The sequence below is a fragment of the Elephas maximus genome, chromosome 1 (genome assembly GCF_024166365.1).
Source record: "Elephas maximus indicus isolate mEleMax1 chromosome 1, mEleMax1 primary haplotype, whole genome shotgun sequence".
Classification (NCBI taxonomy): Eukaryota; Metazoa; Chordata; class Mammalia; order Proboscidea; family Elephantidae; genus Elephas; species Elephas maximus.
The window spans coordinates 97942859-97967459 of NC_064819.1; the positions used below are offsets into that span (position 1 = coordinate 97942859).

The window sequence follows — 24601 nt, forward strand, 5'->3', positions numbered from 1 at the left end:
ATGTGGTGACATCGTAACATCAGAGACTAAAGCCAGTCATTACTTTACACGTGAGAACGTAAGGTGGTAAGTGATGTTTTGTCTAAAATGTACAGGGCAAGCAGCAGTGTTTCAGTGCTGGGTACAGCAAGAAGAAGGAGATGTTGGCTTTGTCCTCTACTGTTTGTCCTCAGATCCATGACCTAAAGGCTGCTTCAGATGGCCTTGGGACCAAGTCCTCTGATTCCAGGCTGACTTGGTCCTCGCAAAGCCACAGTGCTGATTTGAAGGAGTGAATATGGGGTGAATAGGAGCCCTGGTGATGTAGTGGTTAAGCATTAAGCTGCTAATCAAAAGGTTGGCAGCTCAAATCCACCAGCTGCTCCTTGGAAACTCTATGAGGCAGTTCGACTTGACTTACAATGGGTTTGGTTTTTTGGTGACCTCAGCCAAGACCTCAAAAAGAAAGATGTTCAGAGGATGGGCAGCAGAGGGATGAGAACGAAGCTGTACGTAGCACAGAGAGGATGGGGAGACTAAGAGCCCTCTTGGGATAGCAAGGGTCAGAGGGGTGTGGCTTCCATGAAGCCGGCAGGAGAGTTCCACACACCCCTGTGCAGTGGTGTCCCTCCTTTAGAGCCTTTCTCATAGAAACTGACAGGATGGAGAAGGCCTGCCTCCAGAAGTCACCTGTTCAGGCATCAGGACCTAGGACCTGGTTACATTTTTGCTTCTTCCTCATCTTTTCTTGAACTAGTTGCTCTGTCTCTCACCATTAAGTCATATCTCTTGAGGTGAGGACAAGGGTATGAGCTGAGGAGGGGGTAGGGTGTAGTTAGGAAAGCAGAGAGGCTTGGGATCTACGCTAAGGGGCTCCTGTTGCTGAGAGTGGTGGCAGCTTTTTAAAGAGCCAGCTGTGAGTGAAGAGATGGGTCTCAGCTTGAGGCCACTTTGGAAGTTCTGTCACAGATCTGGCCCCACTCAGGAAGCAACAGTCTTCTTGGCCAGACAGCAGTGAACAAATGAACAAGAGCAATCACTGGGCCCCTGGTTCCTGCCAGCAGGGTCAGTGCTCAGCACCGTGAAATTGATGATTTCATTTAAAATCCTGTGAGGCAGGTACTTTTATTCCTGTTTTACAAGGGTCTGACTTGCCTACTGCCTCTACTTACAGAGCCTATAACAGCAAAACTAGATTTGAACCCAGTTCTTATTCTTTTTACCACAGGGGCCTTGCATAGTAGCTGGCGCTCAGAAAGCCCTCAAACCCTGGATAGGTGAGCGCAAGGGCACTTCAAGTAGCACGGCCTCTCCTTTTCATCGCTATTAAGAGTTTCAGCTACAACAGAGCTGCAGAGAGTCCTACCCCCTTCTCCTTGGTGCCTCTTCCCTCTCCCAGTGGCTCTTCGGCTCCCTCAGCCAGCTCTTCAAGTCCCAGACTCCCTGGGGCTGGGACAGTGGTTCAAGAAGGGTGTACTCATACCCCCCTTCTCTCCTCTCCCACCTTCCACCCCTGCCCCCAGGGTACACACATGGTTGTTGCCACCCCAGCCTCAGGAGATGGTCCTGACTTAGAGACCTGTTCTGTGCTCAGGCACCTGTACCCCAGATGGCAGTGCCCAACATCTTCGATGCCACTGCCAAGTAGCATGTTCTGAAGACTGCAAAGAACTGCCTACGGTGGCATCTAGTGAAGACTGGAGAAAACCTAAAAGTCTAACAGTGGGTTAGATCCTGGGGCCCGTGTGCTAGAGTGTGTGCAGTAATCACAGTTACTCATAAAAGACAGGTGAATATCAGGGGAAATGTTTGCAGTGTACTGGTATGTGAAAAAGGTAGGTTTAACACAATATATGCAAACTCTAATCCCAATTTGGCTAAATTTTTTTTTTAATTAAAGCTTAGAAAAATACACTAAAATGGTAGGCATTATCCCAATCTTACCTTTGTAAAAATTTTTTTTAATACGCCAGAATGGTAACTCTGCCCCCCCCCCCGCCATGATGGGTTTATGGGTGGTTTTTACTTTTTTCTGTGCTTGCTTTTCAAATTTTTCTACGTTGAACTTGTATAAGTTTTCTACCCAGGAAAAAAAACATGTTAATGTGGGGAGGAGATGAGAACAGAAAGGAGCCGGTGGAAACCTACAACATTCTTGAAGGCACCAAAGTGAACCAAAGCAAGCCCATTGCCATGGTCTAGTCGATTCAGACTCTTACCTACCCTGTAGGACAGAGTAGAACTGTCCCATGGGGTTTCCAAGGCTGTAATCCCTGCGGAAGCAGACCGCCACATCTCTCTCCCGCAGAGTGGCTGGTGGGTTCCAAACTCAGACACAGAGTAAATATCACATTGGACCAGCCAGTGCCTGGGGATGCCCTGGGGTCGTGGGGGCGGGAAGTCGTGTGACGCCGGGGACTGCATCTGCATCTGGCCTGGAGCTGCAGCCTTGTGGGCCCCCACACTGACTGACTGGTTTGTTTGCCGATGAGCTTTAGCAGCAGCAGGCCCAACTCAATGCAGCGATGGGTGTGGCGCCCTCCCATCCTCCCTACCTGTGATTTCACAAAGCTTGCTGTGCTCTAGCATCTTCCTGTGTATCCAGGTTGAGCCCTGAGCACACCCTTCTCCCCCTTCAGCACCTCCTCTGTCTAGATCATCTCCCCCCCAGTCTCTTGCTCCTTAGACCTGGGTCTCCCTCTCACTTTCATTTTGCTCTCCCTGGGAAGAGAAATGGAGGTGGGCAGAGAGGAGGGAGGGCTGCTGGGAAAAGGACAGCATTTTCCCTGGAGGGCAAAATCAGTGCAGGACAAAAGCTCTCATTCTCACTGCAATCAAGAGATGAGATTTCAGCCTCTGCTTTTTTATGACTGATGGCAGGGGAAATGGCCAAGTGATTGTCCAAGAAGAGGGATAGGCCATACCGAATATGGAAATGAAGTGGGAATTTCTGGGCTAATGTAAACCTCCTTGGAGGGGAGCCCAGGCTAATGCTGCTCTGGCCCAGTAGCCACTCTTTCATCAGAATATATCGGCCTTTGTTTGATTGAAGGTCTGGTGCTAGAGGGGCCTGACTTACGGCCATTGGCAGGGCCCAGAGTTGTCAGCCCAGGTGTGTTTCCTCCCCAGCCAGGACTCTGACCCTTCACACCATGACCTGTCGTGTGACAAGGCACAGGCCTTGCTTCAGTGGGCCCTCCTGGGGGGAGTGAAGTAAGTAAAAGGGCTGGGGTTTCTGGTCTTCCGATGATGAGCTCGGTGATGATGTCAGCATCTATGTAGCTCTTTTCGAGTCCCTGAGCTAGTGTCTGGGGTCACTCTCACCCCTTGACATGGTTTCCCAGGGAGACAGGCCCAGACCAAGCGTTTCTGAGCCCCTGATTTGGTTGTCATTGAGTGTAGACTGTTAAGGGTATCTATGGGCCAGAGCTGGCCAAGGATAAAGTAGGAGCAGGTCCCCCTGAGCTGTGCCCCTCTTTATAAGTGGGGTGTCACTCAATTGCTGGCAAAGCAAGATGGGCTTGGGGTATTCCCTTGGCTCTCCTGGATACTTAGCAGAAATCCCGTGCCCACATAGACACTTAAACATGTGAATACCCTTTAAGCTGCTCCCCAGCCTGCCTGCCAGCCTTTCCTCCCCCTCTAGATTGCTCTCTTGCAGGCCTAGTTTGAGCACATTGGAGTTCAAGCTTTGGGGACTTATCACACTACCCACCTGTTGGATCCTAGATTCCCAAGGAGGAGGGAGCTGGTTTGGACAGCCCTCAGAGAGAGCCTAGCTGACCTTACGGTCTGCCAATCAGGTCACCAGCAAAAGAGCTTCTAAACCTGGTGCCAGCGTCCACCAAAGCATCTCCATACAGAGGGCATGTCTTCCTTGGAGGAGAAGCTGAAGCATCCCAAGGGCATGGATCTCACCTATGGAGTCACACAAGAGACCTTGCCTCACACTTGGCTGGGCTCATTGGTGGGTGACACATGCTTCCTTGCTGTGCAGGAGTTGGGCAGAGCGCAGTGCTATGCTCACGTGCCAGGCATGGGCCGGGGCTCCTGTACATCATTGGCCCTCCAGCCCTGAGTCAGCTTTCCCAAGCCCACTCTTCAGTTTACCCAACTGCAGCCCTGCTCCTGGCTCCCCATACTCATACCTCTTTGCCAGGGAATTACTTAGTTCTTTGTGCCTGGAAACCTGGGCCGCCTTCTGTAGGGTGAAGTTCAAATCACTGGTCTCTCTTTCCTTTGGTTCTTCTCATCTGGACCAGGAAAGAGGGAGCTCTGTGAACTGAATATAGTAGGGACAGAGCTGTATGACCTCAGGCAAGTTACTTCTTGCCGAACCTCAGTTTCCTCATTACAAAATGGGACACCTGTCTTTTACTTAGAGCAGAAAGTGTCAACTCCCTAGCATAGCTTCCTGGCCCTCTCAGCAGCCGCTTTCCCACCACCGCCCTGCCTCACAGCCTGCCTGCACGTCTACCACCCTGAACTCCTCACTGCTCCAGCCTGGCTCCTGCTTCTGGGAAACACTGCTTACCGCACCCTCTCACCACTCCCAAACTTTCTGGACTTCTGGGCATCCTCAGGGCGTGGCTTCCATTTGGTTGGAGCCCTAGCAGGTTCCTGGTGATTGTTCTTTTCACTGGACACCCCCTGGAAGGCCAGAGAAAACTGGGCAGAAAGGACTGCAGGGTCCTTCAGCAGCCCCTGCCCGCTTCCCTCTCAGCAGTCCCTCCTGTCTCTTTCCAAGACTCCTTCCCTTCCCACGGGCCCTGCCAGGCCCTGTCCTGGCTGCGGATGCCCAGCAGCCTGGGACCATAGCAGCTTGCCCTGCAGCTGAGAAGCCACTGTTCAGGCATCGTCTTCTGTGCTTGTTGGTGGAGCCTGATGCCAGGCCCATGGCAGAGTCCCTAACCCAGTTCTCTAGCAGGCTGCTGCCCTCACTGTCCACACTCTGCTTTTCTCAACAGTCCCCCTTAACCTAGTAGAAAGACCATGGGACACGACTTTGGAGTTGCTCAGATATAGGTTTAACAGTCCCTTTGCCCCTTACAGCAGGGAGCTCCGTGGGAGAAAGATGTGGCAGTCAGCTTCCATAAAGATTTACAGCCTTGGAAGCCCTGTGTGGCAGTTCTGCTCTGTCCTATAGGATCACTATGAGTCGGAATTGACTTGAGGGCAACAGGTTTGCCTTTTTTTAAGGTTCTGCTGTAGAGCTCTGGTAGAACAGTAGTTAAGTGCTTGGCTGCTAACTGAAAAGTTGGTGGTTTGAATCCAACAGCCACTCAACAGGAGAAAAATATGGCAGTCTGTGTCTGTAAAGGTTGTTGTTGTTAGGTGCTGTCAAGTTGATTCTGACTCATAGTGACCCTGTGCACAACAGAAGGAAATACCACCTGGTCCTGTGCCATCCTCACAGTCGTTGCTGGATTGAGCCCATTGTTGCAGCCACTGTGTCAATCCATCTTATTGGGGGTCTTCCTCTTTTTTGCTGACCCTCTACTTTACCAAGCATGATGTCCTTCTCCAGGGGCCGATCCCTCCTAATAACATGTCCAAAGTACATGAGCCGCCGTTTTGCCATTCTTACTTCCAAGGAGCACTCTAGCTGTACTTCTTCCAAGACAGGCTTGTTCGTTCTTCTGGCAGTTCATGGTATATTCAATATTCTTCACCAACACCACAATTCAAAGGCATCAATTCTTCTTCGGTCTTCCTTACTCATTGTCCAGCTTTTGTATGCATATGAGGCGATTGAAAATACCATGGCTTTGAGTCATGCACACCTTAGTCCTCAAAGTGACATCTTTGCCTTTTAACACTTTAAAGAGGTCTTTTGCAGCAGATTTGCCCGCTGCGATGTGTCATTTGATTTCTTGACTGCCGCTTCCATGGGCATTGATTGTGGATCCAAGTAAAACAAAATCCTTGACAACTTCAATCTTCTCTCAGTTTATCATGATGTTGCTTATTGGTCCAGTTGTAGAGATTTTTGTTTTCTTTATGTCGAGGTGTAATCCATACTGAAGGTTGTAGTCTTTGATATTTATCAGTAAGTGTTTCAAGTCCTCTTCCCTTTCAGCAAGCAGGGTTATGTTGTCTGCATATCACAGGTTGTTAATGAGTCTTTCACCAATCCTGATGCATGTTCTTCTTAATATAGTCCAGCTTCTTGGGTTATTTGCTCAGCATCTACTCTCTCCTGTAGGGTCACTATGAGTTGGAATTGACTCAATGGCAGCGGGTTTGGTTTGGGATTTTGGTTTTGCCCCTTACTAGCTCCGTGACCATGGATAAGTCAATGTAGCTCTCTGGTCCTCAGTTTGATTCTTATAATGTGGGCAGTTTCTATCTTAAAAGTCCGTTGGGAGAATTTTTTGAGGCATTGATTGTCAAGCACCCAGTACTGTGCCTGGGACATATCGTTTGCTTGCATCTTCTTTGTGAGCCCAGGATGGCTCACTTCTCCCACAAAACCAGTAGATGGTGGCCCAAGGGAGTCTTGTTATGCCCTAGAGCTCAGTGGCTCCAGCCAGTAATCCTGGTGCAGCACTAGCTGCGTCACCTTGGGCAGGTGTCTTAGCCTCTGCTCTTCTGTTTCTTCCTCTGTAAAGTGGGGAAAGCAGTAGTAAACACGGCCAGGGTTGTTGTGAGGACTGAATGAGGTGGGACAGGGGAAGCCCTTGGCACAGAGCCCAGGAAGGACCAGGCACTCTGATGTTCTCAATGTTCCCACCCCACCTCTGCTGGGGAGCCCCCCATCCATCTCTCACAGGAACAGAACCCAAACCAGGCGAAGTCTTGGCTCCACACAGGGGAGGCCTGAAGACTTTTAAGTGAAACGTTAAAAAAATCTAAGTAAACCTGTATTAGCTCAAACTTGTAGGCAGATGAGCCATTTTACATTGTTAGCTCCCTAACTGCTAACTCACTAAGAACTCAGAACAGCGCCTGTCATCGGAAGCTCTCGGTACACGATAGTGGGAGAGAAGGAAAAGTAGAAAGTCCCTTCCCCCGCCCCCGCAACCCATCTTTTCCAGAGCTTTCTAAAAGGCAGTGGTCCTTTTCTCCCTTAACAAAGAGTGTGTGGCCACTTTCAGAAATGTTTCTTGCCCTTTGAGGATCTGTAGCACGTTGTAGTCACCACATAAACCAGTTCCACAGTGAGTGGAAGTCGGGAAGAACCTGCACGGTGCCCAGGACATGCTCTGGCCACTGTTTGCTTTGATTTTTCATCAAACCCTTTGGTTTAGTTTCTGTTTGCCTCCTTGTCCTCAAAGCTACGCGCAGCCCCCAGTTCTAATGACCGGGGGTCTGGTTAATGAAGGCCTTCTCTCCAGTTGGATCTGGGTTTCCTGGTGAGCCTTCAGGTCAGCATTAATGTGGCCTTAAAAGCTTGCAAAGGTTTATGAGTAAATGTTCAGCTTACATTAAAAGTCCAGACAACTCCTGTGGTGGCTCTCTTTGGGCTCACTGTTTGGCTCAGTTCAGGTTCTTGCAGGGTATCATCATCATCAAGTAGAAAGTCTGGTCAGGCAGCCGCCTCTCTGTGCCTTTCCTCATCAGCAGACCCTAGATTCAGGCCCAGCAGCCCTGTGGGAACTGTGTGGCAAGCCTGGATTCAGGGCAACTCAGGAGTGATGACAAGGTTCCACGGAACCTCTGCAGGGCCCTGAGCCGCCCTTGTGCTCCAGCAAGGGGACATGGTCTGCAGCCTAAGTACAGAGGAGCTTCAGGCCTGGCTCCAGAGCTCTTCTCCCAGAGCTCTCTTCACCTTGAGATGAAGGCTTGGCGGGTGTCCTCTATAGGGCAGCAGTCACTATAATCTGGATACAAAGCTGGGGCCCATCAGATAATGGTCTGCATGCACTGGCCCAAGTTACTTAACTTTTCCATCTGTAAAGTGGAGGTGATATATCTCCACCTCAATAGAATTGAAAGCTCAGGAAGAATTCCAGAAACATAGGAATTTAGGACGCATCAGAGGTAGCATTTCAGATTAGGGGGAAAAGGACAGATCAGTCAAGAAATGGGCAACTTGCTGCCTGGAAAAAAAAAAAAAAAAAGCTGGATCCTTGCTCTTAAACCCTACATCAAAATAAATTCCAAATGGTAAAGATTCAGTTGTAAAAAATGAAACTGTAAAATTACAGAAATATGGAAGAATTTTAAAAATAATCTTGAAAGGGTGAGGTCTTCCTAAGCCTGAAAAACTGAGAAGCTGTACAAGAAAAGCTGAATGCATTCAGGCCCATCAAAATAAGTTTCCCTATGAACAAGGCCAACATAAAAATCAAAAGATAAATGACAAACTGGAAAAGCAAATGTCTAACTCATTTCATAGATGGTTAATTTACTATATAAAGAATTCCTACAAATCAATGCAGAGATCAGCACCCTTCTGCAGAAAAACAGGCAGAGTGTAAGTGAATGCTTCCTGGGACGGGAACCACAGGTGCTCCCCACGCATGCGCAGCAAAGCCGGGTGGACAGGAGCCTCAGGGTTGAATCCTCGCTCCACACTTGCTTACTGTGTGACTTTGGTCAGGACACTTAAGCCCTCTGGGCCTCAAGTTCCTAGGCTGTAAAATGGGAGTAACAAGAGTCCCTGTTATTAAATTGGTTAACATATATATAAAGCCATGTCGGGCATGGAGTGGGGGGAGGGGTATGTACTACATAAATGTGTGATAAATATGAAAAAATGCTCAATCTCACCAATGGGTGAGATTATAAGAAATATACTAATCGAAACTGCTACGATACACCACCTCTCCATAATATTGCTGAAAGTATGTGGAATCTAGCGCTCACATCATTGATGGGAGTAAAAATATCTGTCAAAAATTTAAATATACATACCCTTTGACCAAGAAATTTCTCTTCTGGATAACCTAGAAATGATGCACACACAAGGTTATTCACACAGCACTGTTTGTAGTAGCAGAGAATGGGAACAAACACCCTTCAAAAGGGAACTGCTTAAATAGATTATAATATATCCATAACCTTGCTGGTAATGCAGCTAGCAAAGGCAGCAGGTCCACATATACTGATGTGGCGCCATCTCCTGGATACATTAGGTGCTCAGAACTACACCTGTGTGGAAGGAAACCCAGTGTGCAGGCGGGTGCACATGCGCCCGGCTGGGCTCTGGAAGGACGTCTAGGAGAGTGGTGACAGGTGCCCGGGGAGGGGGGGCGGGCACTGTGGCTGAGGGACGGGGCAGAACTGAGACTTGCTTTCACTGCCTACCCTTTGGCACCTAGTGAATTTTTTATTATCAGCCATACTGTGTATTTAAAAACCTAACCTGAAAATACCTATTTTGTGGTACTGTTATGAGTGATAAAGACATCATCATAGGGGTTACAGGTGTGGAGTAAAGAGCCAGGCTGCCTGGGTTCAGATCTTAACTCCATCACTAGATGTGTGACTTCAGGCAAGTTTCTTACCTCTGTGCGCCTTAGTTTCTTCATGTGTTTAATGAGGATTAAAACAGAACCTAACTCACAGGGTTATAAGTATGAAATGGGATAATCCACATAAAAGCTTTCAGTCCCTGTCACATAGTAAATCAGTGCACAGTAAACACCAGCTGTCCTTGTCACCATCATGCTTAGCACTGAGCAGGGGGCTCATAGTTTCTATCCTCACCCCACCCTATTGCAGGAGCTTCTCCCCCCTCAGCTGCTCGGTTGGAGCCAGTGGAGATCGGTGAGGAATCCCCCAAGCTGGGGCAGGAAGGTTTTTTCTGGCAGCCACCCCCTTGGAGACTTCTCTCTTCCTTGGGGTGAGGCTGGCTCCTTAGGTACCTGCCTCTGCCATCAGCTGCCTGCCTGTGGTGGTTCTTACAGCCTTGAATTAGAAAATCACATCTATGAGGAGCCTTGGAATTGGTTCACCAGTTCTTAATCTTGGATGGCCATGGACCTGCTCCCCAGAAAAATGTACATACACTCAGAGGTGGGCTAGGCTGGAGAAGGCCTGTCCAGGGCCACACCCTGTGTGCATTCCTGAGCCCCAGCTCACCTGAGAGCCACTTGGGTGGGAGGGGGCCGTCTAGGCAGGCGAGTTGACTCCTTACCACGGCCTCCTGGTTGACAAGACTCCTGCTGGACTGAGCCAGCCTCCATGGGGAGCCCCAGGTCTCTGCTCCCTCTTGGTGCCAGTGGTGAAGGAAAAGAATTTGGCAAGAGGCCACAAAGGGCTGACTTGATGCCCTCAGCCAGCCACCAGCTGTCAGTTCTGGAGCGGCCCTAATGTTCTCCTTTCTGCTCTCAGGGGTCTAATGTGATGGAAGAGCAGGACCTGCGGGAGATCGGCATCAATGACCCCCAGCACCGGCGGAAGCTGCTCCAGGCCGCACGGTCCCTGCCCAAGGTGATTGCTGACAGCTCTGCAGTCTTGGCTTTTGCCAGAGCCAGGGCCGTCTCCTTCATGGTGCCTGCCTGACACCAGGGAGGGAGCAGGCTGTGGGGCATGCAGAGCATTGTGGGGGGCGGGGGTCTGCCCGTCATCCTAGGAGCCCTAGCGGGGCCAACATACAGTTGTCTTTATTGCTGCACTAAGTGCAAAGACTCCTGGAGGGTCAGCGAAACACTAGGGACAGTGAGGACCTGGGCCAGGAAGGAGAAAGGAGGGTACCCACCCTCCTCAGTTTCCAGCAGTCTGCCTGGCTGAAGAGCCTGGTGCCCACAGGCTTGGCCTGCCCCATGGAGTCTCTCCTGACTCCAGCCAGTTTGTGCTGACCCCTAGTGTCGAGCCCCTCAGCTCAAGCCCAGCCCCCGACAGGTTGTCCTGGGAGACCTCCAGGACAGCAGGGAGGGGGCACCGTCATTCCTGGGGAGCCTGGGGCTGGTGGGTGTGGCTGAGTCTCTCCCTCCCAGTATGCTGGCACTGAGTCCAGTATCTCTGTCCCTTCCACATGCCTGGAGCTCAAGAAACACCAACAAGTCACACACTGTTTTCCTGCCGCCCCGCCAGATCCTTGATTTCATCAGAGCACTGGGTGGGGGCATTCTGAAAGTACTCTTCCCCATCTAGCCTCACCCTCCAGAGCTGGGATGCTCCAGTAGACCCTCCTCTCAGATGGGGAAGCTGAGACCCAAGCAGGCATAGAAAGGGCTGTACAGAGGGGCAGACTCGGCTGCTCATGACACCAGGCCCACAGGGCTCCTCCTTGGCCCTCATGCCATCCCACCAGGCCTCTCTCCATGCAGTGTCCGCACCCCTCCAGTCTCTGATGTGGCCTGTGTGAGCGGGCCTGGGCCACCATGGGGTAACCATCCTCAAGTGTGTGATGTCAGCCCTGTCTCCCCTCCTTGTCCCACAGGTAAAGGCGCTGGGCTGTGACGGGAACAGCCCCCCATCCATGCCCTCCTGGCTGGACTCCCTGGGGCTGCAGGACTATGTCCATTCTTTCCTGTCGAGCGGCTACAGCTCAATTGACACTGTGAAGAACCTCTGGGAACTAGAGCTTGTTAACGTGAGTACAGCCTCTGCTTGGCCCAGTCTGGGCCCTAAGTGTGACCTGCCCCTTGGGGTGACACCCTGGTCTGTGGGGTGAGGGCTAGGGGCTGAAGGGGACTGTGAGCCTGGCCAGCTGCCTGACCTCCTCTCTCCCTCCCTCCCTCTGCACACCCAGGTCCTAAAGGTCCACCTGCTTGGCCATCGGAAGCGCATCATCGCCTCCCTCGCAGACAGACCCTACGAGGAGCCCCCCCAGAAGCCCCCAAGGTTTTCCCAGCTGAGAGTGAGTTGGGGAGTAAGAAGAAGGGCAACGTGTCTGTGTTTTGTACTTTTAGGAATTAAAGAGCCTTCAGAGACAGGCTGACCCTGGCTGTGCAGGAGAAAGCGAGCCCTCCCTGCTCCCGTTTTTGGGGCCAAGAGAGGTGCACAGGAGGGGAGAGTTCTGGGCTGGTTGTTTATAAATTATCTGCCTCCCATCTCCAGTCAAAGGTCCAGTTTAAATAGAAGTAGAAAAAAATGTTGAAAGAAGCAGGAAAACAAATATACCAGAAGCGGAGGCTTGACCGGGTGCTGTGTCTGTGTGAAGCTCAGTGCTATGCTCACTCGGTGGCAGAGCCCAGGAGGCCCCCTGGCGGGTGGCAGTCTGCCAGATCCTGAGACAGCGGGGAATACACAGCTAGGCCTCAGCCTGTTTTTTTGGTGTTGAATTCCAACTCAGCAGCCACGTGCAACAGAGTAGAACTGCCCCATAGTGTTTTCAGGGCTGTAGTGTTTATGGAAGCAGATTGTCAGGTCTTTCTCCCAAGGAGCCACTGGGTGGGTTTGAACCTCCAGCCTTGCTGTTAGCAGCCAAGCACTTAACCATTGCACCACCCTGGGCCCTCCCAAATCTTCTGAATTAAAATTCCTGGTGCAGATGAAATGGGTAAGAGAGTCTGCATTTTTAAAACCTCACAGTTGATTTGTTACGTGAACCAGGTAATCCCTGACTGCAACTTGGTGAGCCAGCGGTTCAGGATGAGCTCTCACCCAGAGCCCACATGGTGGTGCCTTAGCTTATTCACTTCTCCAGCAGCCTCGGAAAGTGGGCTTTCTCTTTATAGAGGAGAAAGCTGAGGCCCCGACTTGTCCTGGGAACTGAACGCCAGGCTGACATTCAAATATGAAAGCTGAGCAGACAGGTTTGTGTCTCCTCACGGCAATGGCTTCAGGGTCCCGACCAGCAGGGCTGGTTTTTTTTTTTTTTTCCCCTCAAGAAAGAGCTTTGGATTTGTTCATGGGCACCAGAGATCTGCAACATGAATTGTGACAAATGATTTTATCTTTGATAAATTTGAAAATGGCTCACCAGCCCTATAACCATTTGTTACCTGTACTGCTATGGCCTGGGGAGAGCACTAGTGAACTGTGAGTGCTCTTGGTAGCTGCCCTCTGCAGGACAGGTGGTCACATCTAGGCTCCAGGAAGAATCTTGTTGTTCTGACTATAACCAGGCGGGGCCCCACAGGCCCTCATGCCATTCACCTTAGCTCTGTGCTACGGGCCAGCTCCAGCTCCAGCTCCAACGCCAGCAATGTGTCTCCCTGATTCTGCTGCCTAGGGCTGGGTGGATGTGATCCAAGTGTCACCTGGATCTCTCCCCACTACAGTGCCAGGACTTGCTTTCCCAGACATCATCCCCCCTGAGCCAGAATGATTCCTGCACCGGGAGATCAGCAGACCTGCTGCTACCTCCTGCGGACACAGGCAGGAGGCGGCACGACAGCCTCCACGACCCTGGGGCACACTCTCGAGCAGAGCGCTTCAGAATCCAGGTAGGGCAGGAGGGTGGCTGCGGATGTAGGTCCACCCCATTCCCTCCTAAATCCATCCACATCCCCTGCTGCCCCAAGCACTATTGGGCTGGCATGGATCGGCAGAAAGACACCAGCCTTCTCTACTTATGCCCCACCGCAGCCTCCATGTCCACACGCCAGCCTCCTGGTTCTTTGGCTATTTATATCCCTTCACCTGTCGGCCACTAGGGCCACCCCTGCATCTTCTGTGCCTGGACTTGCCACCCTTCAGGAGTTGAGCGCCACCATCTCCTCTGTGACCACAGTCCCTGTTTTCTCCAAGTCTCTCAGCCCTTTCCTGGCCACCGTTTCTTTCTTACCCTGGTGGTTCCCCAGAACTACTTCCTTTCCAGCTTCCTCAACTCCACGTCCTTCGGCTCCTCCTGCCCAGCAAAGCTACAGCCCAGGTCAAACTCCATTCTTCTGTCTTTGTAGCCCAGTGGTGGACAGGGCTGGAGAGAATCACACGTTCATGTGACCAGGCCTGCCAGTTCCATGGCTGGCCAGCCTCAGCTGGGCCTTGGTGGCTTGTCCTCACATTCCTGACTCCCCTTCAGGGCACTGCTCTCTAGGGTCCCAGATTTATTCAAGACTTGCCGCCCTATCTCCTACCTTCCCAGACCCCAGGCTTTGACTCGTGTCCCCCATCTCAGCCTGTTAGACATAAGACTGGCAGGTGTCCCCATCCCCCAGGGAGGAATGTTAGCTTCAGTCTTGCTTTTTCTCTTTTCATATTCACACTTCTCATTTCTGCCTTCTGGGGGATTTCCCTTAGCTTTCCACAAGCACAGCCATGAATTTTTAAAAGATTTTAAAAACATGTTATCCGGCAGTTTATTGGTTCCATATGTAGAGGCTCTTCACATTGCCAGAAAGGACATCTTTTCCCTCCTCTCTATCCCTTCTACCAGGGTTCTACTTAAGGTCCCCATCATCTCTCACTGGCCTCCTATCCCCATCAATGGCCTCCTGTCCCCCACAGCTATTGCCAGAAGGATCCACTTACAATCATCCCTAGATGTGGACACTTCACTGACTTCCCAGCCCCAAGGATCAGATCTAAGGCTTGTACAGGCTTCCAGGGATCTGGCTCCTGCTGTGTCTGCCTTCATTCTTTATGCTTGAGTAGCATCCACCAGCCTGTGCTTCCCCACGCTCACTCTGCTTTTTCCCCCCTCTCTGGGTGGGTTCATTTCCCCGCCTCCTTTAAGACTCGTCTCAGACAGCACCTTTCTCACTGAGCCCTCCTTGACGGGGCCTTCCTCTTGCGGGGGTTGTCCCTGCTTCTCTGCTCAGTAGCCGCTGCCCTTTGCGCTGACCTAGGTGTAGGTAGCACCTCCATTGTATTTGAACTGCTTGTCTCGAGGGCACTGGCTGCTTTGCCCTGTGAGCAGGGTGGTCAGGCTCTGAGTCCACACGTTCTACAGGAGGAACACCACGAGGCCAAGCTGACCCTCCGCCCCCCCAGCCTGGCTGCCCCCTACGCCCCTGTGCAGAGCTGGCAACACCAGCCAGAGAAACTCATCTTCGAGTCCTGCGGTTATGAAGCCAACGTGAGTTGCCCTCTGTCCTCTCGGCGTGGCCAGCCTTCTCCCTGCTTCCAACCCCTTTCCTGGCTGTGCTCCCTACAGCCCGGAGGCTCAGCAGACTCTCAAGACCCTCCACCATACCAGGCCCTGGGCTCTGGTGCTGTTCTCTACTCCTCAGACTCTCCCAGCAGTTAGAGGGATGGGGTGGAGGCCTATGGGTAAGATTAGAGGAAGAAGGAGGGCCCCCCAGTTGGGTCAGGAAAGAGGAAAACTATCAGGAGTGATCCCAGGTTGGTTGGGCCACCCCTGCGTGGCAATGCAGGTATCCTAAGCCCAGCCACCACTTGCCCCACAGTATCTGGGCTCCATGCTGATCAAAGATCTGCGAGGGACAGAATCCACACAAGATGCCTGTGCCAAGATGCGGGTAGGTGGTCCATGGTGTGTATGGGGGGCTTAGGGGTAGGCTGGCTAGGGCGGACAGCAGCGCATGAGAGCACCAACTGCAGCCTTCTGTGTGACGGGGGGGACTGGGGCTGTGGAATCCAAGTGGGCTTCACCCTGAGAAGGGGCGCTGAAAGGGCCACCCCTTGTTTCCTATAGAAATCCACCGAGCACATGAAGAAGATCCCCACCATCATCCTGTCCATCACATACAAAGGTGTCAAGTTCATCGATGCCTCTAACAAGGTGTGTTCCTCACAAGGACCGTTGGGGAGACTGGGACCCATCTCCCTATCGGAACCATGGGGCTCCAGGGCAAGTGACCCTGTGCCCTTTCTCCACCCCTCATCTCCGTCCAAGTTGGTATCCTCCCTCAGAATGTCTCCAGCCCCCTTTTATTAATCTCTATTCCCTCCACCTAGCCCAGGTACTTGTGTCTGATCTGCTCAAATATCTGTATCCCTGGGTCCCTGCCTCCAACCCCCATCCCCACCCTGGTGCACGACTGCTGCTCATCTCCCTCAGCGTTGATATGTTGGGCTGACTGAGCCGCACACAGGCCTTTATGGCACAGTTCCCTTAATGAGCAGAAGAGTGCCCCACGGCTGCTGCTGTCAGCCTCCTCCTGAGACCCTTCCCACCTTCACCACCCTGGAAGGTGGAAGGGCCTGGAGAGGGCTGGTGGATGGATGTGAACATTTTACTCCCTCAGTTGCCATGGTCAAGGGTGGAGACTCCAAATTTAAATCAAGCAAGGTTAGATACTGCCCCCGCCCCAGCAAAAAATGGGGAAAAGAGGAAGTGGTGTTTGACTTATTGTTGTAGGCTGGGCCAGAGAAAGGTGGTAATAGTGAAAGGCTCAGGCAGGTGGTGTCAGGCAGGCCCGGGAGACTGGGAGCCAGAGAAATTCCAGGACACTGCTTTTCCCTGCAGAATGTCATCGCGGAGCATGAGATCCGGAATATTTCCTGTGCGGCGCAGGACCCAGAGGACCTGTGTACCTTTGCCTACATTACCAAGGACCTGCAGACCAGTCACCACTATTGCCATGTTTTCAGCACAGTGGATGTGGTGGGTGGAGTCTTACGGCTGGGTGGGGCTCTGGGCCCCTTCCCTCGGAGGTGGAGGCAGCAGAGTCTGCAAGCCCTGGAAGAGTCTGTCCTGATCTGGCCCTACATCCGAGATAACCTCATTGCAGAGCTGGCCTGGCACCTGGTTGGCACTTTGCAGTGAAACCTCAGCAATTACCTAGTCCAAATGCCCTTCATACCGTGATGGGACTAAAGCACAGAGGGAAGAAGCAGCTCGTCCAGGTTCTAGTGACACAGGGTTTTCCAGCTCCTAGCTGAGTGTTCCTAGGTTAGGCAAGACCTTCTCCCCCAGGCTCCCTGCTGCTCCAGTTCACAGACCTTCAGCTGGGTAGTCTAGAACGCCTCTGCTTCCCTCATGGGAGCAGCAGTGCCCTCCTTGGCAGTCGGTTTTCTTCTCTCAGATATCTGCTCAAGCTGCGTTCTGGATGCCATGGGCAAAGGAGCTCATCCTCACACATGGCCCACAGGAGGGGATGTGGGACATGGGATCCCGTCTGCCTTGAGACAAGGCCTGATGGGGGCCTAGAGGTTGTCTCCTCACCCCAGGAGTTTTGTGCAGGTCCCTGCTGCCCACAAGGGAAGTCGCTATTTCCAGAAATTCTGTGGCTTCTGGAACACAGACAGGTCTGGGCACTCACCCCATCCCTGGGACCTTGTACGCCCCAGACCTCAGTGGTTGCTCTGGGCCGGCAAGCAGGGGAGGGCTCAGGCCCTGGCATCAGAGTCCTGCCTCTGCCAGTAGGTAACTGTGTGATCATGAAAACTTCCTCCCCATTCCCTCATCTGTAAAAGAGGGAATAAAAAATAGCCCACCTCATGGGGGTTGTTTTGAAGATTAAATAGGGTAGTCCACACACAGCTCCTAGTTCTTGGCACTTACTTGCCCATGGCTCACATTTTCCTTGTATAGTCAGTTCTCCTGCAACACAACATATGTGTTCCTAAAAATCACCATGCTACACAAAATCACACAAGAAATACCCTAGGGTTTATGAGGAAATGGGGTTAGGGGAACAATGCTTGAGAAACTTTGTCAGTGACACATTTAAAAAAACACAGGAACCTAATTTAAAAAAAGAGCAGTGTCATTTTATTCATGTGAAATGGTTAAGAAATGCAAGAATACTCCAATAATACTTTACCTAGAAAAGACCTGAAGTTTGTAGACCTGCATACCCACCACACCCAGTACCCTGTATGTGAGAGAGAGAGAACAAAAGAGAGAAAGAGCCAAGAATACAGAGGAAAATATATAATAGACTGACAGGAAAGAGGGAAAAGCTAAAGGCAGGAGAGGGTGCAGCTTGTGAGCCGTCGTGCAGTGTGGAAGGAGGCCTGAAATCCAGCCAGAGCGGCAACCCAGGTGCCATGGGTGTGGCTCCTTGTCCTCTGGGGTACACGCTTTGTGTATTCCCAGGGGATTACAGCATTCCCCTAGTGTTTCTCAATTGGGAGCACAGGGAAACGTGAGCTGTGGGTCATGCTCACATTGTTCCCTGATGTATTAGTCATGTTGGAACAAATTTATCTTTTCAAGGGTTCCAGCAGAATCAACTACACTTAACTCTGTTAACCTGTCCAGATGCTGCCGCTGCCTGTGTTCTGGGTGGGGGTGGGGGTGGGGGATGAGGCAGGAGTTAGAGAAAAAGGACAAAGCGGCTCCCAAAGCCCATCTGCTAGAGATGTGTTCTGTTTCCTCCCAGAATCTGACATACGAGATCATCCTGACGTTGGGGCAGGCATTTGAGGTGGCCTATCAGCTGGCTTTGCAGGCCCAGAAGTCCAGGCCAGTGGGGGCCTCTGCAGCTGAGATGATTGAAACAAAATCTTCCAAACCGGTGCCTAAGCCTCGGATCGGCATGAGGAAGTCAGCAGTATGTGGGCCCCGTCTCCCCTGGCCTTGGGGTTTGAGGGCTTGGGGAGGAGCTGGGCCAACAAGGAGGGTCTTCTCACTTGCAGACAGCTGGCCTCTCGTTAACAGCCCTTGTAATTAGTTACCACCACCAAGGCCCTCGCCCTGGGAGGGCGGCAGCCCCTCAAACGTCAGGTGGGCAATCGTCCACCTCTGATTTTCCCACTCCCCTCCCTCACTGGACTCAGCCTAGGGCGAGGCTGTCATGGGGCTGCAGAGAGTGTGACCCATAGGCGAGCACCCTTAACATCGTCCCTGTGTCTGTGTCTGCTTTGCTCTGCACCCCAGGTGCCGCAGCCCCCTGATAGTCGCTGTTGTTACTGTCACACCTGCACCACCCATCGTCCTTCTTACCTACCGCTGCCGTCTGTTAGTTCTGGAGTCAAGGTCTTTACACTTCCTGCTGTCTGTGTGTCGTTCTGCGTGAAGTGACCGTGAGCTCTCTCTGACTCGAGTGGCCTCTCCCTCTCTACCTTGTGTGGTGTTCTTTTCTTCTTGCCTGAGACGCCCTCCTGCCCATCCCTGTCTGTGTTTTAGCCCTCTGTTTTCTGCTGTGTGTCCTCTCTCCAGAGGTCTGGGATGTCTGCTGTGGTCTTGCCTCAGGGTGATCTCTCTGGCCCCCCAGAGGGCCTTGAGGCTTGGAGCTTACAAACCCCATGTTCCCTTCCTCCCCACCAGGAACAGATTTGGGACTTAGAGCAGAATGCTCAGGTAGAGCAGCTGTTCTTTTAACTGAGCAGTTTCAAGAAATCCCTGGGAGAAAAAGTTGTCTCTGGTGAAGCCCAGAGGTGGGACCCTCCACAGTGCTCCAGGGAGGATGACACTCCCCTTTGCCTGGCAGGCTTACTCTCTGGCTAAGGAGACTAAGGGCTGCCCGCCATTGGCTATGGGCTCCAGCATGGCCTGGGGGTGGGGGATGCTGGGCCCTGCTTGCCTCCTGGCCCTGATGCAAAGCTCCCTCTCTGACTCTGCCCTTTTTCCTTGTTTGGCAGCTGGAACCACCTGATACGGACCAAGATGCCCAATCTCATGCCAGTGTCTCCTGGGTGGTGGACCCCAAACCAGACTCTAAGCGGAGCCTCAGCACCAAGTATGAGACCACCATCTTCTAAACAATCCACCCCCTGTCTCCACTAGTCTCACTGTGCCTTTGCCATCCGATCCTTCTGCTGTTCTCAACTCTCTCCTTCCAGCTGCTGGCGCCAAGGCCCCACCCCCACTGGGACCTACTCTCCTCCTGGGCAGCAGCTCTTGATACTGTACACTAACAGCTCTTGTACCTAACACCACCCAACACTGTGAATTCTCCTCCTTGGGCTAAGGACAGCTTGGGGGGTGAGTTGCCTTTGAGGTGGGCACCAAGAGGGCTGAGGGGCTCTGCTGTGCCCAGGAAGCCTCTGCGGGCCAGCACTGTGAATCCTGAGGGAGCAAGGCAGCCTTTGAGCAGAATCCAAACAGCACCAGGAATGACTCCTGCCGAGTTAGACTGGGGCTCTGTCTGTCGGCGTTCCTCTTCCTGTGCTTCTATACTGAGCCACAGCTGGATGCAGCTGCCAAGAGCTGTATGTTTTCACCTTTCCTGACACAACCAACCACTGTGACCACCCAGTGCCAGAACCCCCTTGCACCCTGCTTACAGCTGGCTGCAGCCCTGTCCCGCTCTCCTCTGCTCTAAGGTCAGGCCCCTGTGAGGCCCTGGGCCCAGTGATGTGGCTTGGCCAGAGCCAGACTGCTTTCTGTGAGGATCCAAGGTACATGCCAGGCCGTTGGGCACATGCCTGACTCCAAAGAATGGGGCTCTGAGCATCTGAATATCTGCAGGCTTGCTCCACTCAGCAGACTGCTTGGTTCTGATGGGTCTTCCACTCCAGGAAACAGGATGGCATGTATGTATCCGGTCCCTTGTGTCTCCACTATTGGGACGGGGTCTGGCTTTGGAGTCTGGCTCACCAAGGAGGAAGTGTGAGACCTGTGCCATGCATACATGGTGCATCTTCTTCCCTCACTCACAGAACAGAGCTGCTATAGGACAGGGACCTGGACTGAGCAACTTCCATTGTCCTCCAGCCCTTTCTGACACTTCTTCAGGGTGTGGAGATCAAAGTCAGTCATCATCTGGTCCTTTCCCTGGTTATCTTCCCTCAGTCTCCCAATTCCTCTGGGAGGAGAGGCTGTATAGTCTATTGCTCCAGAGCAGTTCGGCAGCTGGGATCACAGAGTTGAGTCTAAAGAAGCCCCACATTCTCCAGTGTGGGCAAGTCAGCGTAGTTGGCAGGAGACAGGAAAGAAATGATTCTAGTAGGAAGCAGTACAAATGTGGCAGAACCCAGTAGAAAAGCCAGTAAGTTACAGCAATTAGAGTTTAAGCCCAAGTTGATAAACCTGCCTGCCTGCCTGTCCATCCATGTGCCTTCAGAGTAGACATCCTGAGCATGAAGTGGCGCTGCGCACAGCCGTGGGCGCTCAGAGCAGGCCACGTGGGGCGCTCAGGGGAGGCTGTGAGGGACCTTCTATTCTGCTTCCTTGTCTCCTTTTAATTTCCTCTCCTCCACCTTGTGTAGTCCCATTTGGTTAACCCTTTCCTCCCCCCATTGTGTTTGCTTCTGCCAAGCTGAGCCACTGAGGAGCCATACCGTGCTGTGGAAACATAAACGCAGGGGCACAGGCTCCCGCCGCCACCTCCACCACCACCACCGTCTCCCAGCAGCTTTGAAGACCCAGGCCCGTGGTCTGCCTGCAGGATCTCCTCTTGGCTGCAGGCTTGGGCCTGCATCACCAGGTCTGCAGAAAGCCCTGCCCTAGCTGCAAGAACCACTCCAGGCCTCTAGCAGATGAGACGACCACCTGAGGGCCAAGAAGCTACTTGTCTAGAACACATTTTTTAATAGAAAAAAAAAAATTTTTTAAAAAGATGAACTTTTAACACTTGGCTCAAACCTCTAGGTCAAACTGCCAATCTTCAGACAAATGGCCATAAGGTCAGAGGACAGGGAACAGAGGTTGGCTAAAAGGCCAGTCTGCCCAGTTCTCTGTCCTTGGGATGGGCTCTGGGCAAGGTCTGGTCAGCCTGAGGAAAAGGCACTGGCCTGTGGGTGAGTTGGAAAGAGCCGGCTCAAGGGGCAAAATTAGGGAGATATGTTAGAGTCTGCTTTTCAAACCCAACCAAGTTAGTTGCTGTTCTTAACAAACTGAACAGCCTCTTGTCCCCATGGAGAGCTGGCTACAGCCTCTTCAGAGAGAACCCAGCCTTAGAGGCCGATGGGCACAAGCAAAGGTTTCCAGTCCATTTCTGGGTCCCAAATGTGAAGGTCTAGTGGCCGAATGGAGAAGAGAGCATTTCTAGTGCAGCACAGCCGGGGCTCTGGCCGCTCTCCAGTCTTCTGACCTGCCACTTCGCACACTGCCCCTGGTGGGCTGGCCACGAGCGCTTTGATGGCACCCTCCTGCCTGCATCGTTGGAAAGGAGAAAAAGCAGCTTCGTCTTGGGCATTAACGGGTAGGTCAGCTAGGACTGCTACCTGCCAATTTGTGATCTGTCTCATCAGCCTGCATGATTAGGGTTTATCTGGATTCTCGGAATTACTGGTCTGACTGTATTCTCAGCTGCTGGGCTGAAATATACTTGCTCATTCTTAGCTCCAGGGGTAGAAAAGGCTGAATAAGGTGACAGTCGATTTGATTCTTCCCCAATGTGGCCTTCAGGGCAGGCTGGCATTTGGGTACACTGTTGCTGCTTACACCTTCCTGCTGGTTTGCTTTGCTTTTTAACTTTGATTGTGTTCTTCCTTCTGGCGTGTAGTGGCCACAAAGGGGCTAATTCCTGCGCAGCTTAGCTGAGTGGCAGAGCAAAGTCAGCTGGTTGTTGGGTACCTCCCGGGATAGGTAGCAGGGATGGGCAGCCCATCCCGTGGGTGCTTGAGCAGACCTCATGTTGTACTGGCACGGTTCATCTGGTCCCAGGGTAAATATTCCAGGCCTCAGCAGCACTTCTCTTTCCCAGCAAGAGTTGTGAATTGAAACCCCTTATTGGTGTGTGTGTGCGAGGAGGCTGCTCTTGGGCAGAAATGGGGAGTGTGCTGTGTCTCTGCTGGCCTGAGGGCGGGCATTGTATGTTTCCAGCAGTGGTCCATGGTTCAACTCCCCCTGGAGTAGGGGCAGGTCTCCTCCACTTCTGATACTAAAGAAGGGCCTTGTTTAGTCTGACTTCCCTTCCGGCCCCCTTCAGGGCCTGTGAGGGTTCCCATCAGCTAACTCTGTGCGGTATTCAGCTCCTGCTTTCCTCCAAGAATTAACAAGGACATCTAAGATTCTTGTGTGAATTGTGCTGCTTCTGCTGAGCGCGGATGCCTGCGCCCTTTCTTCCTCCTACCGAAGGACAGTGCTTGTCTCAGCACCTCTGTTGCAGGTGGTAGGTCCAAAAAGAAAACTCTGTGTAGACACTACGATGAGTTCAAGCTGGCTTTTTGGTTTTAAATCATATGTAGGTGTTTTCTCCCCTTGAAGCTGCTATATCTTTATTTATTTAGGGTGGAAAGCCTTGGTAAGTCTGCTGTGGCTCTGGGTTTCTTTGTTTTGTTTTTAAGATTGGTTTATATCTAAATATTCAAGAAAGGAAAGTGACTGAATTTTTCTTTCTTTCTTTTGTAATCCTCCGGGGCAGGTACTCTCCCTTCCCTAGACAGGACTATTGTAACTTAAAGGACAGGCTCCAAGTGGAAAAGCCCCTACTTGACACTTCTCTAAGTGCAGGCCATGCCATGTGGCAAACTCCCTCGCTGTGTTTCTGAACTGTGAAGGAGCCCATTTAGGCGGGGAACTTAAAATGGGTCAGTTACCTGTCACCAACCTCAGGCTCTCTACTGGCCTCTTCTCTTCTGCTTGCCAGCTGCTCTGAGCAGCAGGATTTTCCTTCTGTCAGGCTCTGCATTCGCAATGCTTCGCATCCCTCTAGGGCCTCTAGCATCAGTACTAGTTCCTTGAGAAGCCTTGGGTTTGAGCAGGCAGCAAGCATCGCTGCAATCAGCAAGACATTAAAAGCCAGTCTGCACTCGGCCCATCTTTCAGGAGCCCCTGAGATGCCCCAGCCTGCAGAATGGCTGTCAGACACAGTTCACGAGAGTGCTGTTGCTGATGGTCTGGCAATGGGACTGAATTGTAATAAAAATGTTATTTAATCTTTGTCTTTGTATTTTGATACTTGAATGACTTCCCCTTTTATTTTACTGTACATATAATTGTTAATCTGTCCAATTTTGTCTGAATTATAAACATCTTGTGGTACCAAACATAACCAATCTGTGCAACAACATAGACTGACCTCACTACACAAGACAGTGTAAATATTCTTGGGCTTCCAGCTGTGGTTTTGTTATTTTCATAATTGTACAATGTAGAACAGACTGAATTAATAAATGAGAAGCGACATAAAACCAGCTGTATTTTTTGGAGTCTTTGATTGAAGAGTTTCTGGGTTGTCTTCTGGCAGAAACATGGCTATAGGCTCAACGCTGGCTCCGGATCGGTAATGAGCGCCCAGAGCTGTTTGGCTGGGATGGCAGTTTGGGAAATTCTGCTGTCTAGAACTCTTCAACAGGTAGCTACCAAGAATTGTCAGTTTGAGTTGATCCTAATAAGGGACAAAGATTCTGCTGTTCTTCTTTCCTTCCTTAGGAACGTCTCGTTCTACATACCAAACAGGGGCTACATTCTAGTTATTGCTACAGAGACATGTACATCTCTTCTGCATCCTGGTCTGGGCTTGTCGTTCCACAGACCTTTACTGAGCATCTGAGTACAAGGCAGCATGGGGGATCTAGAGCTGAAAAAGGACATCTTCTCCCTTAAGGAACTTAAGATTGTGGAAGCTTTAGAAACTAGCTATCAGCCCAAAAGCTGTGTTCTCAGGCCCCAAGACTGTCAGTCTAAGGGTGGTAGACGTTCAGAGCGGTGACGTCCTGCTGAGCTGGGTGGCAGGGGCAAAGGAAGTGGGGTGGTAGCTGATCTGGAATTTAAAGGGTAGGATTTGGATAGGCAAAAATGATAATACCCCTTCATTAATTGAGCACCAGTGTTCCAAACCCTACTACAAATTCTACATGTAAATTTCTTGTTAATCCTTACAACTTTCTGAGGTAGGTATTATCATTTCTATTTATAAGAAGGAAACCGAGATTCAGAAAGGTTAAAATTCCTGCCTGGGGCCAACTCGACGGGACCTTCGAGATCATCTAGTCCAGTGGGTTAACACCGACCTCAGAACCCCTGCTCACAGGCTTACGTTAGCCCGAGCCACCTAGCACTCAGCGCTCTTGTTCCTGAGTTCCTGTGAAATATTCCATTTGT

At 51.6% G+C, this 24601-nt stretch overlaps 1 protein-coding gene across 16 annotated transcripts in view; it reads left to right on the forward strand.

Annotated features, from left to right (window-relative positions):
• Window positions 1–23690, forward strand: part of ANKS1A (ankyrin repeat and sterile alpha motif domain containing 1A) — a 201045-nt gene extending 177355 nt beyond the window's left edge. For 14 of the 16 annotated variants that reach the window (XM_049889257.1, XM_049889383.1, XM_049889470.1 and 11 more), the window contains 10 exons: window positions 10261–10359; window positions 11312–11464; window positions 11624–11731; window positions 13098–13262; window positions 14711–14836; window positions 15168–15239; window positions 15416–15502; window positions 16190–16327; window positions 18051–18221; window positions 19252–20861. In XM_049889257.1, the coding sequence (XP_049745214.1) occupies window positions 10261–10359; window positions 11312–11464; window positions 11624–11731; window positions 13098–13262; window positions 14711–14836; window positions 15168–15239; window positions 15416–15502; window positions 16190–16327; window positions 18051–18221; window positions 19252–19371 (1239 nt within the window). In that variant the 3' untranslated portion in view covers window positions 19372–20861. The other 2 variants (XM_049889300.1, XM_049889554.1) reach the window with 2 other exon arrangements.
• Window positions 23691–24601: the final 911 nt, after the last annotated feature.